This window comes from Protopterus annectens, chromosome 14.part0 (assembly GCF_019279795.1).
Source record: "Protopterus annectens isolate FY-2018-M chromosome 14.part0, PAN1.0, whole genome shotgun sequence".
NCBI classification, from domain to species: domain Eukaryota; kingdom Metazoa; phylum Chordata; order Ceratodontiformes; family Protopteridae; genus Protopterus; species Protopterus annectens.
Genome location: NC_056748.1, coordinates 652,579,666 through 652,597,945, shown reverse-complemented (window position 1 = coordinate 652,597,945; position 18,280 = coordinate 652,579,666). Strand labels below are relative to the sequence as shown.

Genomic DNA, 18,280 nt, shown 5'->3' with positions numbered 1-18,280 from the left:
TGTTTTTCTTTCCGTCCCAGGGCACTGGGTTTGCTTGTCTCTAAACAGACTATTCTTTCTTGGATTTCTAAGACAATTCTGTTTTGTTATGATTTCCATGGTGAGACTCTTTCTGCTTCTGTTAAGGCTCACTCCCTAGGTCTGTAGCTTCCTCAGGTGCATTCTTTAAAGATCTGGATACTAACTGTATTTTAGAGGCTGCTACATGGTCTTCTGTGCATACTTTCACCAAACATTACAAGTTTGACACCATTTCTAGATCTGGAGCAGGGTTATCTAGAGTCATTCTCCATGGCTTTGTGGTAAGCTCTTCTGTTCAAAGTTCCTCTGCTCCTTCCCCCACCAAGTATTCTCCCACATGTAAAGAATACTGCAGCATTGAATAGAAGGACATAGAATAGTTGTGTAAAAATCTTACCATAACCATAAATGTCCTTCTCTTCTATGTTGCAGTATTCTGTGTCCCCCCCCCCCCCCATATCTTGTTTCTTTCCTTGGATGGCATTTTATTGCTTCTTGGGTCTGGTGTTCCTTCCTGGGCATTACACTTCTGAGGATTGTATGTGCAGATGTCCTTGTATGGCTGATGTCAGCACATATGTGTGACGTCCCACGTTCCTTGCAGTAGCTAAAAACTGTTGTGTGATCGCCAGATGTCTGATCGCTTGGGGAGAGGACTACCCATATGTAAAGAATACTACAACATAGAATAGAAGGACATCTATGGTTATAGTAAGGTTTTACCCAACTATTCTTTCTTTGTTATCCTCAGATAAACTTTCTTTTAAATAAAAAAAATGGTTGTGTGGCAGTGTGATTTATGTAACAGTTTTAAAGCCTTTAGTTGATGTTCATGTCATTTTACATTTGACAGTCATTTGTGTGAGGTTTGCTTTAGAGTTTTAACATAAAAGTAAAAACTTTGGTAAGACAAGAACCTTGGTATAGCATGCTTCTTATAGTTCTTAACTTGTGAGCTTTACTGTAATATGGTTAGTTTTTTCTGTTTTTCAGAGTGTAATCAGTGCAACCCGTTTATTGGGTGTTTTACTCGTGGATTCTAGTTTGCTAACCCGATAGCATTATTAAAGACAAAAATGACATTGTGCATTCATGAACATTAATTTTCTTCAAGGGAAATTAACGATGCTTCTTGTGAGACCTTTGTAAAGGGAGATTTGCAAATGTCTTGGTACACTTTTTTTTTTTTTTTTTTTTTTTTTTGTCAGGAACTAGGATTCTTTTGAGCTCAAGCTGACTTTTTGGAAATGGAGATTGTAGTTAGTTCACTGCTGGAAAAAGTATTATGATTTGTAGTATGTAGATATGCATTTTTGTGCAGTTTGGTGCTTACTGGATAGCTCTTAATGTTTTGTTCTATTGATATTTTTGAATTTTTTCTTTGCACACACAGCATTCAGAACAGTATTTCGGGACCATTATTTCATTTGATTAGGTTCATCATCCTAGCTTGTGTTCTTCGCTGTAGGTAGTTTAGGGATCATGTTGAAGGTTGTCTGTCATAAGTTGTGGTGTAAGTGTACATGCAGGTAAATCCTGTACTTAAAAAGAGACTTTTTACTTGACTAAGATTTTGTTCTGAAATGTAGAATTCTTTATTTGCAGCAAGCGAGGGCAGAACAAGAAGAAGAATTTATAAGCAACACACTGTTTAAGAAGATACAAGCACTGCAGAAAGAGAAAGAAACTCTTGCTGTAAATTATGAGAAGGAAGAAGAATTTCTAACTAATGAACTCTCCCGTAAACTTATGCAGGTAAAGCATATGTATTTTTATATTATTCTTTTAAACTGCAATATACACTACAGCTAAATGTTTTCTTTTAGAAGGCCAGGAACTGATGAGACATGCATCAGATCCGTAAGTAATATATTCCAATAGAAGCTGAAGTTAATGCTGCTGGTTTGTTGGCTTAATGGAAATGGCAATTCTAGTTAATGTGCTGCTAGAAAAGTTTTTACTATGTAGTTATGCTTTTTTTGTGCAGTGCATCATAATTTTTTGCCATAGTAACCAGTCGGCTGTGTGAGAATTGTATTGCACCAGAGTTGTCTAAAATGGCATTATGTTTCATAGTGTAGGCAGCAGATTTTGTCTGAGTATACTGTTGGCCCATGCTTATTAAAACTTTCATAGAAAGTACAGGAATTGGACATAGTGGGGAGAAAATAATGGGTAGTTTCTTAATGAGTATACAATGTAAGGTCTGCCCAGAAGAGTGACTGGGCAATGACAGCATACTAATGTAGTTCATTGTAACCCTGCAAAGTGTGTGAAGTCCAATCATTTTAAGCTGAAGGTACTGCATTTCTTGGGGCTAATGTTCAGACTTCAATAGTTTAGTTAGAAGGTTTAGTAAAGGTGTAGTGGAAAACATGGATGATTTGATTAATGAGCAGTGTATCAGAAGAAACTTGGCAGTTAATGCATTTTAAAGAGTTGGGGATATGAGCTAAAAAAACAGACAGTTTTAGAAGATTTGGGTGCGAGATCAGGGGGCCCCCTAGGCACTTCTGTGAAAGTATCACCCTATCACTGCCACCCCTCCGAAGCAGCCTTTTAGTTCATGCTGCAAACTTTTAGGAGTACTATGTACAGAATGACCTGTAGCTATAATGCTCTTACAGTACAACAGGTCTGTGTACCACACTGTTTTCGCCCATCTCACATAGAGACATTCACTGTTACTGGTATTTTAGTTACAACAATAATCATCATCTTCTTTTGGCTGTTCCGTTAGGGATCGCCACAGCGGATCATCTGTTTCCATTTCTTCCTGTTCTGTGCTTCTTACTCTGTCACACCAACCACCTGCATGTCCTCTCTCACCACATCCATAAACCTTATCGTAGGCCTTCCTCTTTTCCTGTTACCTGGTAGCTTCATCCTTCGCATCTTTTTCCCAATATACTCAGCATCCCTCCTCAGCACATGTCCAAACCAACGTAATCTTGCCTCTCTGGCTTTGTCTCCAAACCTTCCAACCTGGATTGACCCTCTAATATACTTATTCCTAATCCTGTCCACCCTTGTCACACCCAGTGCAAATCTTAACATCTTTAACTCTGCCACGTCCAGCTCTAACTCCTGCCTTTTTGTCAATGCCACTGTCTCCAACCCATATAACATAGCTGGTCTCACTACCCTCTTGTAGACATTCCCTTTCACTCTCGTCAGTCACAAATCACTCCCGACACTCTTCACCCACTCCATCCTGCCTGTACTTTCTGCTTCACCTCTCTTCCACACTCACCATTCCTCTGAACTATTGATCCCAAGTATTTAAACTCATCCATCTTCTCCACCTCTACTCCTTGCATCCTCACCATTCCTCTATAGCAATTCTATGTATAGGTGTGGACTTAGGTGAAATGCTATGTGCTCTAAAGTGTATTTTTTTTTCTTTTTACATAATCTTTTTATCCAATGATGGCTTGAACCGAAGTCATGATTAAGGGAAAAAATTCATTGTTGCCTTTCAGCTTAATTTTCTTTGCATCCGTTCATCACACCTTTCCTGACCAAGACAGCACAGTAATAACCATTTATGAAATAACCCAGATAAGCCAGGGCTCAAGAAGCCATAGGGTTATAGGTGTTCTGGAATGCATTTTAGAGCATTTTCCCAACCTTTTAATCCAGTGGTGTCTTAAACAAAAACCATGAGTAAGAAAAGAATTTGTCTTTTTTATTTCAAGGAAGACATAAGTTGTGCCCAAGGCTTAATATTCAAAGATGACAAAATAGCAGCTCACAACAAACTAACCAGTCATTTGTTGTTTGGATACATAGGTCCAATCTGGGAATACGGCCTGCCTCCCTAACCCCCCAAAAAACAGTCACTGCCTGTGCATCCCTCTGGTGTTAGTCTGGGATGAAAGCAAACGTTCAAACTGCCACAGTTATGTGTTTCAAGTGAGTGTTGACATACATATATATATAGCGTGCTTTCTCACTCTTCAAGCCTACCCGTCAAAGGCAGCTACCTGTATATGCGCCTGATGTGAAATTAAAAAAATAATGATTCCAGTAATGTATTCTACTTTGTTGCTCCTAGACAGTACACTGCCCCTACACAAGTTATACTAACCTTCTTTGTACACCTCTGAAGTCTGTGAGAAAAGTAAAAGAAACCATGACCACACTGTCCTCAGCCCAAACAACAACTGGAATGACCTCATGTGCAGACCTCTGTGGTTTGACTGTAATGAAAAGTAAAATAACCACAACTCTCTCCCATAACCTGCAGCAGCTTTCTGTGTACACACATCTGACCAGGGCGCGTTTTAGAGTGGGTGCAGTTGAGAGCACAAGCCGTTATCAGCTTTATCCTAACAAGGTCAGCTCTGTTCAGGTTAAAGAGCATAATCAGAAAATTAATACATTTTTTCTCATATTTCCCCAACTAGCAACAGCTTTTGTGGGGTCCTCACACAGTCGAGAATGATTAAGGGAGCCCCCTGTATACATTTATATAGTCTAGGGAGGGGGAGGCCACCAGACTCCTTGAAGATTGAAATATCCGAATGTTCTGTGATTTATTTTATGCATTACTTTTGATATATAATTACTTGTTTGCTAAATTTTTCACTGATACCCAGAAGAATAATGTAAGAGTCCTGGTATTGTTGGGTGTATGCAGAGATAAAAATCAGTAATACTTTTTTACAAACAGACGTACAAGCCATAGCAATACTAGTTTTGTACTTATTTCAGCAAATAGCAATACATTGTACAACACTGGTACTGTCACACCAGATCAGTGAATGCTGTTTAGCAATCGTCAAACAGCAGCAGGGGTAAGTCGCTTTTATTTAGATTGGTGAGGAGTAATGCATACCTGTCATTGTCTCTGATTTCACAGACCTTCCCTGATTTTGTTCATCATTTTGATCTGTATTTTGTAAAACATTTGATTTGCTAAAAAATCATTCAGCGATACAGACATTCAATAATTCCAGGTATAAGAGGTTTAAACTTCTTATGGTCCAAAAAATGCATGTTGATGCAAAAGGTGTTATTCTATTAACCTTAAGTGAATTAGAGTAGTATTTAAAACATGTACCTGATTTTGAGCCTTTGTTCTGCTGTTATGTTTTGTATTATGTTGAATTCTTCTGCAAAATAGTTGTAGTATCTAGTGTTCTACCAATATTTATAAAACTCCTTGAAAAAAAAAAAAAACATCCGTAAAGATTGGAAGCATCAGTTCTTCTTAAAATACAAAGTTTACACTCAAATTAGTCACTCAGACCTGCTAATCATTCTACTGTTTACCTTGCTTATGTTCATTATCAGCTTTATCCTAACAGGGTCATACCAGAACCCTGTTTAGGTTAAAGAGCATAATCAGGAAATTAAGGCATTTTTTTCCTCATTTTTCCTATCCGTCAGCTGCTTTTGTGGGGCCCCCACACAGTCAAGGATTATTAAGGGCCCCCCTTGCAGCCACAGGTACTGCAGGTGTCTAAAGCTGGCTATGTTGTTGGTTTTAGTGGAGAGAACTGTCCACCAGGCAGGGTTTAACTAAGCCAGAGGCACTATGTCAGTGGTAAAATATTTAATGGGATTGTGAAGCCTGTTACTTTATAAAACGCTGTTACAATAACCAGAGATATCTTTGAATTTTAAAGGAGATATAAATAATTTAGAGTTTTTACCCACCTGGTTTATTAAGTATACATGATTGTTGTACTAGCTTTTGTTAGTTTGACAGACATGTTCTAAGATATCAAGATAAATAACTTGCTGTGGTTGGGGGCCCCCCAGGAACAGGGGGGCCCCAGCGACAGCAGGGTTCACTGGTGCCTAAAGCCGGCTTACTACCACCACCATCTTTAAGCAGCAAGTCTCTGCTCTTGCAGATTTTTTTCTGCCTCTCAGTGGGTATGTGCTAGCGGTGTTGTGGAATAGAAAGTCATTTTAATGTGCTCAGTAATGATGTAAGATGATAGCCGTATTTCACCGAAACAGTCTTTATATCAGTCTTTCAGCTTAGTCCTCATTAGACTGGCTGAGTATTTTATTCAGTTTTGCTTTGACTTTTCTTGTATAGTATGAAACAGTGTTATGTGCTGCTTATCAGCATAAGGTGTCTAGGTTGTGCAGAATGTACACTTCCACTTAAACTAATGTGGTCTTGAGGATGGTTTTTGAAAAAACACTGCTCCCAAAGTTCTACTGGTGAAAAACCATCAGTGCTTGAAAATTTAGAGAATCTTCTGGCAGAAATATGTATTTTCACAGTAAAGCTAACACAGAATCTGGCTGTGGATGTGCTCTTTCTTGATGATCTGGTGTTTAGACACATCTTGCAGATTCACTGCTGGGTACTGAAAACAATTCAGTAACTTGTTAAGTAAGTAGGTGAAACAAATTAGCATAACCACTGTGTAGGAAAGCCTTCCAGTTCTAGGACCAGGCGATGCCAGATTTGATTGGAAAAGCTATTCAGTTAAAAAGGGTATTGCGACAAGTAGCTCCACTAGAGTTAATTTAAATTTCATGTGAGTGACAGCTTAATCCTCACATTTGTGTCACACAGAAAATAATGGTAAACCTTTTTGATTTTATGATCCAGTCTGTCCACTTAAACAGCAGGATTGGCTGCTGTCAGACACTGGAGGTCAATTAGATTCTTTCCACTGCATCTGTAATGCACAGTGCCTCCCTCATTCAACAAGTTGTCATTTGCCGACTCTAATATTGGCATTGAAAAGTGATCCCCAGGCTCTTAGTTTTCTACTTTAAAGTCCAAATTGGTGGTGTACCCATCCAGGATATTTATTTGTAAGATCACTGGAGGTTCATAGGTGTTTACTATGTAGTGTACCCATCCAGGATATAAGATCACTAGAGGTTCATAAGTGTTTACTAGGCTAATGACCACAAGGGCCTTTTTAATCCTAGCCGTTCATCCCAAATCTCTGACAAGTTGTGGTATGCTTGATAAGTGTAAGCAATGGCTTGGGAGGTGAAACATTTACAAGCAGGGGCCTGAGAGATGAACCATTTACAAAGGCTGCCTTTGTCCATTAGAGATGTAGGTGCCAAACAAGAGATGAATTTCCTGTCTCCCATCCAATTGTCAGAGTTACACTTGAATAGGGTGGGGAGGAACTCTGGAATTGGATCCCCATCCATGTGAAGCAGAGAAGGGGTACTCTGTGGAATATGTACCTGTCTCTCCAGCATGTCCTGTTTTTATCACAGGCAAGGTTTAAGTCTTTACAATGGGTAACTCTGGTGCTGTTTGTTTTGCAGATATGCAGGAGGTCCATCAGAGTTGGGTCTGACAGTGCCTTGTATGCCAGGCATAGATCCTCCCCTCAACAGCCTGTAGGAGACAGAATACAGTGATAGGGCCTTGAGGTGGTTTGTATAGTATGTTACTTACTCCCTTTATTCTTTTATTGAGGAACCTGTGTGGACATTCTAATAGTTGGATATGCCTAAGTAGGTTCATACCAAAGTGAGCATTGTACTTAATGATAGGTCTGCTAAATGCTGAATACAGTGGAACAGTGACTTCCTTGGACCTAGATACCATCCTTTTGTTTATAAGCTGTGCAACATAGAGTGATTGCCTTACTACTGTAGACACTTGATGGTCAAAGGCTAGGTTACTGTCTGTGTGTCCCCAAGTCGCTGACTACTGGCTCAGTTCTTAGGGGTGTGCTGGCAATATAATGGTTACCAGGGTGATAACTTCCCAAAGGATACTATTTTGTATTTTTTGGCATTTAGTCCATGGCTCTGGCACCAGTTGTTTGTCAGCCCTTCCTGAGAACATTTGTGTCAGTGGGTGCTTCAGTGACCGCTCTTAATTTACAGTCTTCTGCAAATTTAGTCAGCCAGAGGCCATTGACTTTGGCCTTGACTTCAGAGAAATAAATGCCAAAAAAGAGTGGTCCCAGGACTGATCACTGGCCTTTTTGTAGCGGTGGAATCCCCAATTCTAACTTCCTGGGTCCTATCTGTGAGCCAGCTGGCTATCTGAAGGTGATATAATGGTTTGCACCTAACCTCTTAAGTTTGTCAACAGTGCCTGAGTGGAAGATTGTGTCAAATGCCTTGGTCAAGTCAAGGTATGCAGTTTGAACAATTTTGCCCTTATCCATTGCTTTAGTGACCTTCTAAAAGAAGTCCACCAGGTTGAGTAGGCATGACCTGGCCTTGATGAAACCAGATGCGTTGGGTCCAGTGTCTGGAGGTTCCCTATGTCACTATTGATCATTCCATGATCATTTTTTCCATGGCTTTGCATAGGAGACTAGTGAAGCTTATGGGTCTGTAGTATCCAGGGTCTGTAGATGGCCCACCTTTGTGGTTACTAGTCTAATGTCCCTAAAGTATTTTTAAGCCTAGCTGATGTCCTTCATGGATGCATCTGCAGTCATAACAACTGGGTTGTCCTGTCGTCAGGCAGCCCTTCAGTCGGCCGGATTCCAAAGTCCGGGTCCGGCTTCGGCTGATGTCGCACTTCACCCGACGTCATCTCTGTTGGTCTTCGGGTATAAAGGCATCAGCCGACGCCATTTTCCCCAGTCTTTCTTGCCGCGTGGCGCCCGAAGCAGAAGCTGTTCGCAAGTGCTGGTCGGTCGGATCCAGAGATTACTTCTACCGAATACTACTTCGAAGACTTCTAAAGCTAAGTACCCCGTTGGGGAACCTTTCTTGCCTCAGCCGATGTCAGAAAAAGTTAATAATTGTTTAACCTGTGGGAAACAAATACCTCATAAAGATTTCCACTCTCATTGCCTGCCTTGTTTAGGCCCAGCCCACGACGTAGCAGCCTGTTCGGCCTGTGCTTCTTTCAACCGACGAACGCTTAGGCGTCGGACGGAGTTTGCAGAACAGTTTTTCGGTTCTGATTTTGCGTACATTATGCCGTCGGATCCTCCGACTTCCCAATCTGCCAAAAAACGCAAAGATAAAGACCGACACTCGCGGTCCGCGGTTTCGGCCGAAACCACGGTTAAGCAAGCCGCGAGTGTCTTGGTTTCGGCCGAAACCGAGAAAACTGCTCAAAGTACAGCTGAATCTATCTCTACAACTGAGGCCCCTGCTACCACTCTTGAATCGGCCTCAGAAATTTTATCCACTACGGTGGTTGCCACTGATTTATCAGACACCATTCCCTTGGATGTCTCTACCCCAGCACGTGGTGCAGCTAGGCCTCCAGCAGCCATGTCCATTAAGGCCTTCGCCAGGGCTAAAGCAGCCAAGACTACTAAAACAGTGCCTGTTAAACCCCCCACTACCAGGCCCTCTTCTAGTTCTCAAATGCTTACTTTGGCAGAAGATTTAATTTCATTAATCAGAGGATCTCAATCTCACCCAGACAGGGCCTCTCAGCCCCAGAGAAGAGACCTAGGGCAGAGCCCCTGAGCCAGTGTCCTCTGATGATTCTGCTGATGAATCAGACATAACTGACCAGCCAGAGGCTCCTTTCTCCAATTTTGAAGATTCTGATGCTGAAGATTCCATTCCAGCTGCTTCCCCACCAGAAGAATTCTCCTTTGGGGAAACCTTACATGCCATGCGAGAGCAGTTCCAATGGCAGCAACAGGATTTTTCAGACTCCAGAAAAAGACTTAGGACCTTTCTGCACCTTCCACAGCACAGGCCCTTAGCTATACCTCCTGTTCTCTCTGTGGTGAATGATGCTTTCAATGATGTCTGCTCCGCTCCAGATTCTTTACCCCCAGCCCCTGCCAAGCCAGACAGATTTTACAGGGTGCCAGATACTCATCACCACCTTTACAAGGCCCCACTTGCAGACCCCGAAACTATATCCCAGGGTCCCAAGGCAGTAGCCGCGACCATAGCTAAAAACCCTATTCCTTCTGAAAGGGAAGCAAGGTCATTAGATAGATGGGGTAAAAAGGTCTACACTTCAGCTACTCTCTCAGCTAGAGCTTTAAACGGTCAGTTTCACATGATACAATACCAAGAGTTTATGCTTGATCAATTAACTAAAAAGCTAACCACTGATGAATCTCTTGATAAGAAATATGTATTAGAAATGGTAAATAACATACAACAGGTTAGTAACCATTCCTTAAAATGTGGCTATGATGCACTGGAGGCTTCATTTAGATCAGCCATGACTGGCACAGTGATAAGAAGGCATGCATGGCTAAAAGAGCAAGCTTTACCAGATCATGTTAAAGCTAAGTTGCTAGATGCTCCTATGGATAAGACAAGTTTGTTTGGTACACCTGCCCAGCAGGTTATGAAGAAAATGGAAGAAAAGGCAAAATCTGTCCAAACGGTTAAAGATTTCTTGCAGGTACAACCCCAAGGTTTAGCAGGAACTGGCCTGCCAAAATTGGTCCTTTCCTGACTCCACAAGATCGCAAAGGGGCAGGAACAGACGCTCCAGAGGCAGAAACCAATCTAGAGGAGGTGCCTACAGAGGACGACAGTGGCAAGGTAACAACAGAGGCACAGACACAACCTCTGCCACTACATCAACACAACCACAGTGACTTAACCTAAATCCGCCTACCAGGGAACAAATAGCAGCTCCTTTAGGCGGAAAGTTAACCTTATTTTCAAAGAACTGGCACTACATAACAAAAGACAAGTAGATTCTACAAACCATAGATCAAGGCTACCGGTTCCACTTCCACACTTTACCAGTCAAAAGAGGAATGCCAAATCTACCTCCAAATCAAAAAACAGAGGCTCTACAACAGATAATGGAGTTAGCAAACATGAGAGCTGTGGAAAGAGTGCCAACAGCAGAGCAAGGAAAGGGGTTCTACTCCAGATTATTCCTAGTTCCAAGAAAGGAAAAAAGTTGGAGACCAATTCTCGACCTGTCCACCTTAAATACATACATCATTGTCCCAAAATTCAAAATGCTGACCTTACAGCAACTTCTTCCCATGCTGGGCAAGGAGTGTTGGCTGGTAACTCTAGATCTCAAGGAGGCATACCTGCACGTCCCCATTCGACCAATCTGCAGAAGATACCTCAGATTTCTTGCAGGATCAGAGCACTATCAATTCTCAGCATTTGCCCTTTGGCTTATCTACTGCGCCCAGAGTATTCACAAAATGCCTGGCATCAGTAATCGCCCATTGCAGACTACAGGGAATTCAAATTTACCCATACCTGGACGACTGCTTACTACAAGGGGACAACAAAAGCAAGCTGACAACAGATTTACAAAGGGTCATTTACTTGCTACAAGCACTGGGATACACAGTCAATTTACAAAAGTCAAGGCTGATACCATCCCAAACAAGGACCTTCTTGGGCGCGGAATTGGACACAGTGAAACAAATGGCATTCCTAACTACAGAAAAACAAAAGAACTCCTTCTTTACTTCTTGGCACTAACAAAACTGAACAAGATAACAGCAAGGAAAGTACTCCAGGCCTTGGGCTTCATGGCATCATGCATAATCTTGGTCCCATTTGCCAGACTACATATGAGAAAACTACAGTGGTACCTAAAGAATTTATGGTCCCAACACAGACACAGCCTGGAAACAGAAATCCCACTAATTCCATGCTTAAAACAGGAGCTCCTATGGTGGGCTCAGGCATGCCAGTCAAACCCAGGCCTACCCTTTCGCAGATGTCAAGCAAGCCAGACCATCACAACAGACGCTTCAGACCTAGGATGGGCGCCCACATGCTGGACAAATGCGTGCAAGGACTCTGGACACAGGATCAACTTCACCTGCACATCAACCTAAAAGAAATGCTGGCAGTAAAACTGGCAATCCAAAAGTTCAAACCATTTCTCAAAGAGGGCCAGTTGATGATAAGGACAGACAACACCACAGTCATGTGGTACATCAACAAACAGGGAGGCACTCATTCATACCCCTATGCAGAATGACTTTGGAGCTGTGGACCCTGGCACTCAGCTACAACATCCAGTTACAGGCAATATTTGTACCGGGAAAAGAAAATACTCTAGCAGACATACTAAGCAGAACCACTTCGGATGCCCACGAATGGAAGCTGCACCGGACATCTTCAAGACCATCTCAAAGAAATGGGGAATGCCTCAGATAGATCTATTCGCATCACCTCTCAATCACCAGCTCAAAAATTCTGCACAAGGACATTCCACCCACTAGCATGGAAAGTGGATTCGCTCTCCTTCAGCTGGAAAGGCCTAACAGCATATGCATTCCCACCTCTTCCCTTGATACACAAAGTACTACTAAAAATCAAGGAAGAACGTCCAAGGATAATCCTGATAGCTCCAAACTGGCCAAGACAACACTGGTACCCACTACTGAGGAGCATGTCTCGGAACAATATGTGGCCAATTCCCTGATGCCTTTGATGTTAACTCAGAACAACTACAGCATCATGCATCCAAACCTAAAACGTTACAACTGACTGCATGGAACATCACATAGCAGCAGCTAACACAGAGCTTTCCCAAAGAGTTAAAGACATTATGCTTGAAGCACGCAGACCTTCAACAAGAAGGAACTATGCTGGAAAATGGAAAAGGTTTGTCATTTGGAGTACTGAAAGAGGAAAAGATGTGTCAAACATAGATATGCCTAACATTCTGGAGTACCTGGCGAACTTCTTCATTCAGGCCTGTCCTACTCCTCCATCAAGATACATGCATCAGCTATTTCAGCAGAATACAGCTTTGATCCACCTGTTTTTTCACACCCTTTGCTCAGGCAGTTTCTCAGAGGAATCAAGAATGTAAAACCTCCAAGGAAGCCACCATTACCAGCTTGGGACTTAAACTTTGTGCTAGAAAAGTTGACACTATCACCCTTTGAACCAGCAGCAACAGCAGACCTACAACACCTGTCATGGAAAACTGCTTTCCTACTGGCAATTACTTCAGCAAGGAGGGTTTCAGAACTACAGGCCTTAATGGCGGTGCAACCCTTCCTAATCTTCCACCAAGATAGAGTGTCCATGAGGACTAATCCTACATTTATGCCTAAGGTTGTATCCAGAGTGTCTTTAAACCAGGCAATCCACCTACCTACCTTCTTTCCCAACCCACAAAACAGAGGGGAAAGAATACTGCATACCTTGGATGTACATAGACAGCTACGCTACTACTTGGACAGAACAAAAAATAGCAGAAAGACTGACCAACTTTTCGTAGCTTATGCAACAGGAAGGGAGGGAAAAGCTATTTCCAAACAGACAATCTCCAAATGGATAGGAAATTGCATACGATTCTGTTACTCCTTCCATGGAAAACCAATTCCACAGAACATAAGACCTCATTCTACAAGGGCAACAGCCACTACCACAGCCTTCTTACGAGGAGTGGCAACCAAAGACATTATTGAGGCGGCTACTTGGACCTCCGTGCATACATTTGCCAAGCATTACAATTTGCCTCTATATTCCAGATCCCGAGCAGGGTTTGCCACTGCTGTACTGCAAGGGATCCTAAACACACCATAATTTACCTTTATCCTCCTCCCTAGTTGGCTATGGTATTCTACCCAGTTGTTATGACTGCAGATGCATCCATGAAGGACATAGTACAGTTTTGTACCTACCATAAATGTAGATGTCCGAACTGGATAGCATCTGCAGTCAGGATTACCCTCCCTCCTTCCCTCTGTGGTACTCCTAGGGTGTTTACCCTCCTAATAGCTAGCTGGTGGGGGAGTCTTTATGGTGTATTTGTTTGTATATATGTACATACATGCTTATGTTTGTGTTTACCTCTATCTTTTTGGAAACATTGGCATCTATCCAAAATTTTAGCCTTCAAGAGGGCTACTGGCATCTGGGGCAAGAAACACTGAGGAAAATGGCGTCGGCTGATGCCTTTATACCCGAAGACCAACAGAGATGACGTCGGGTGAAGTGCGACATCAGCCGAAGCCGGACCCGGACTTTGGAATCCGGCCGACTGAAGGGCTGCCTGACGACAGGACAACCCAGTTGTTATGACTGCAGATGCTATCCAGTTCGGACATCTACATTTATGGTAGGTACAAAACTGTACTTTCTTGCCCTGTGTGCAGTTGGCATAATGGTTAAGGTCTTCACCTCTTGTGCACAAGGTACAAGGTTTGATCCTGACATCTGGACAGTGCCTTTATGGAGTTTGCTTGTTTTCCATGTATCTCTGTGGGGGTTCCTCCCATGTTTGAAAAACATGCTAAGTGTTTCCTTGCCAGATTCACCCAAGATTGGAGCTGTGAGCAACAGCATAGACTCTACATGGTGCTCCATAGGGGTAACAGTTGTATAAACCAACCACTTTGAGCACCTGGGATAGGAGTTTTGGGCAAAAAGCTTGGACGTAAAACCAACCAGCCTGCCAGACATGAACTAAGGATTGTTATACCCAGTATACGTTCATGGACAAGACACAGAAAAGAAGACATTCTGGTGCTGATGATGTGAGACAGGCAAGAGAAATGAGGGCGTCCAACAAAGAGATATATGGTGTGTGTGAGGAAAGACTTGTGACAGTCCGGTATAATTGTAGATGAAGGCAGGAGAGTGGCATTGGAGAGAGAGATGGTGACTATTGACATGACTCAGACCCCATGTAGAAAAAATGGGAAAGAGGGGGGGGGGGTTGAGGATGATGATGATTCATGCCCCAATTTTTCCAGTTATCAATGCCCATGGGCCAGAATGGCTTTAGTATATGCCTTAGGATATCTACAAACTGCCCATGTCCATAATGGTCACAGGTGACAAGTCAGGGGTGAATTTGAGATTTCCTATCCATTGGTCCAAATTGTGTTTGAATAGGCTTAGGGAAGAGTTCTGTTTAACATGAATGTAGGGCTCTGTTCCTGAGAAGGGTTAACCTCTGAGACTTACACCTGTTACCTTCAATATGGTTTGTCATAGTCTAGGTTTAGAACCTTACTCCTGGAAAGTCAGGTACTTTGTAGCGGTCGGAGTTATTTCAGGTAGTTGGAGTAATTTCTGTTCTCCCTGGCTCCTTGTCTGATAGGCTGTTGATGTGGTGCTTTATTGTGAGTGGTGGTGATGGAAAGAATGATTAGTTGCTTTTTCTTAGAGTATGCCAACATTTTTTTCTAAACTTGCTATTGTTGTGCTCCCTGTTGGGGTTGTCTTGTTTTTGTGCCCCATGTTGAGTTTTTAGCTTTTCCTGACATGAATGACAATAGGGATTTGACCATTAAGTAATCTTCCAAGTCAGGACAAACAATGTCCACCTCATGGTTTGCCTGGAGTTGGAGCATTTTGATTCCCATTGTGAGATATGCAAAAAGTTTGGAAGAAGAACTCTTTATAGTAAAGGAGAAATAAATTGATCAAGAGGTTGTTGCCAGATGAGTTGTCTGCTAAACCCAAGGCCCACAGAAGGGAGAAAAGGAAGCAACAAGAAGGTGGGTTAGCAGAGGATTCCTCCAGGTCTTTATTCCCACCCCTACTAAGATGCTCAGGGTCAGTTCTTTCCCTCAAGATTAGTGCCTTGGTTGGGTCCAGAACACCCTTGCAGGCTTTCTTCCTCTGTCAGTGCATTTGTCTAGACTTTATGCAGTCCCCCTGTTTCTGTCAGTCTGGATTGAGAGAAGATGATGATGAGGGGAGTTGTAGAGGTTCAAACTAAGATGTGTATCCGCTCTTCCCCTTTTGTCTCCATGGTTACAATAGAAGGTCCCAGTCCCTACATTTTTCCTGTGACTACCCCATTAGCCCCTAGTCTCAGTGTAGCTCATTTCAGAGCTGATAATGCAGCTCTTACTTTTGTTGCCAGTACCCATCTCTTCTGCAGTGCTGATGCCTCCTTCCTTGCTACTGGCATTGGCATTGACTTCCCCAGTACCAGAGGTCATGTTGCCCCAGGTTTTTAATGTCAAAAGGTCTGTTCCAATTTACGTCATTGATGCCTTCATATTTATTCTGTTTATCAACTATTTTGGCATTCAGTGCCTCAAGACTAGAGCGGTCTTTGGAGCCAACGTATCTGTTGTCACCTATGATTGGATGGGTACATTCGGCATCAAGTTAGTTGGTGATGATTCCTTCCTCTTTAAAGGCTGTTACTATGCAGGAGCCATCTGCATTATTTCCATATGGTTGGAAACAGTTCAGATGCAACTGTCTTGTCCAGTGATATTCTTTTAAGATTCTGCATCTGTGTCAGTTCCATCCCAGGAGGACCCCAGTTCTGTTTTTAATCCCTTCTCTTTCTCCCAATAGAGGCAAAAGAGAGAAACATCACTGCACAGAGAGAGAGAGTATCTTAACTATATTTATCTCCCTCCTACTTGGACCAGTCTCTTCCATGTGTTCTGAGGAAAATATGCGGGAGGAACCCCCCCCTTCCAAATCCCCCACTCTGAATTACAGATTTAGATGAAGGGAGGAGTTTCTCATATTCTCCTCCTGATGATAACAGATTTGGAGAGATCCTTGAATTAATGCCTCAAGGAGATGTCTTGACCAGATGACCAAGTCTTCCTTGAAGAAGCGATACTGTAGGAATCTTTCTGTCCCACCCCTTATGCTTTGTAAGTAATTTTTCCCATCTAACAAGGTAGTCTCTCCTGTCTTTGAAGAGGGCTTCACAGGAACTCTAAGTGGTAGCAGCTGCACTGGGGAGACTTTACTGGAACTCTTGGCCTCTCAAGGACTGTGAATATTTGAGTAAGACTCTCATAGCCAATTCCTTTGACATGGCTGCTGCCCTCAGGGAGCCATTGGAATGGAACAAAGTGGTTAACCCTTTCCCCATCAAAAAGCAACTTGGGATGTGTGTGTATATATATCTGGTAACTTTTTGATTTGAGCAAGCATGTAAAACATGCTGAAAAAAATGTCACATGGATATCTTCAGAGACTATTGGAATTGCAGGTGGCACCAATGGCAGCTGTGTCTTAAGCTCCCCTGTGGCTTTTGCATAACGCTGTTGACAGAGTGACTCTGGTTGCAGAAGTGGCCATTGCCATATGCTGACATGCCTGGCTTATGCATTGCAATCTTGCGGACTTAGTACAACGTCCATCCCTTGAAAAGTTTGGGTACTCTGAGTGTGTGAACATGTGGACATGTCCACTATTTTAGCTCTGGAAAGTTGAGACACTGGCCTCGTGGTTTCTGAAATTACAAACAAGCTTTGAAATGTAGGTTATGTAGTTTGACACTTAAGTTTTAAATGGATAAACATACCACAAATGTGGTTAAGATGCAGTATGTTCTTGCAGCAAAACAGCAACATCTGGTACTGTAACTAGAAGATACTGTTGGCAAAGATTGCAGCCCATCAGTATGCCACTAAGAACAAGTATACATTGTTTGTCCCCTAATCACAAGAAATTCCTTCTGCCTTTTCCATTCACACAGAAAAAGTAGAGGCTTTTGAGAACTAAAAGACCTGGATAGGTGGAAGGGACAGAGTTAAGTAAGAAGATAGGGGAGAGGAGGCAAGTCCCTTCTTGAACAGAAATAAAGTGATCAATGTTGACCGTTATTCAAACCATTGCACCTTTTCCTCCCTCTCTCCTGTCTTCTCTCGCTTTCTCTTCTCATCTTCTGAGGATAGGCTCTTCCTTTTTAGGCAGACCTGGTTTTGCATGGCTTGAAATAACAGCTCTTTTATGGGTTAATAGTAGAAGAATCAAGTTACAGAATTATATTCAAGGCTTTTCCTGGTACCAAAGAAGGATAGTCTTTTTAGATCCTTTCTGGATTTTACAATGCTAAACAAATTGTTGAGGATACTAAATGGAAAATAACAGTGCTGTCTAAATACATTGAAGAACTTTAATAAATATAAAAGTAACAATCCATAAAACACAGTGAGAGCTTTCATCCTGCTTAACTGGGATGTCATGTTATGGATGACCAGGATCTTGCTGTCTCATCTGCTTCCAAGTACACTTCTTTTCAAATTAGACCTGAAAGATGCACATCTTCACATACCATTCCACAGAGATCACAGACAATAATTAAGGGTTAGGAAAGGACAAGACTAAGGACCAGACCACTGTCTACTCCATCAACATATATACAAAATGCTTGGTCCCAGGGTTCACATATTTAACGACCTAAGGAGATTTGCAAATACTCTTGCAGGAAAGATCATCTTATTCATACACCTTCAGAATAAGTAATCGAGAGTTAATGATATCTGCTATAATCCATCCTGGTCCTGGAGAAGTCATAAAATCTTCTTGGGAGCCCTGTTTGATACAGACAAGAGTTGTATCTTCCAAAGGATAGAATACTCCATTTTAAGAAATAGTTTGCAAATGTGGCCCAGAAGTAACATGTCCACCACAGAGCTCCTTAGGGCAA

At 42.3% G+C, this 18,280-nt stretch overlaps 1 protein-coding gene across 1 annotated transcript in view; it reads left to right on the top strand.

Moving 5' to 3' along the window:
• The window catches only part of CCDC6 (coiled-coil domain containing 6), a 1,452,251-nt gene that overhangs the window by 147,769 nt on the left and 1,286,202 nt on the right, over positions 1-18,280 (top strand). The window contains exon 2 of the mRNA XM_044056399.1: positions 1,627-1,776. Coding sequence (XP_043912334.1) covers positions 1,627-1,776 — 150 coding nt within the window. The remainder of the gene's footprint in view (positions 1-1,626; positions 1,777-18,280) is intronic.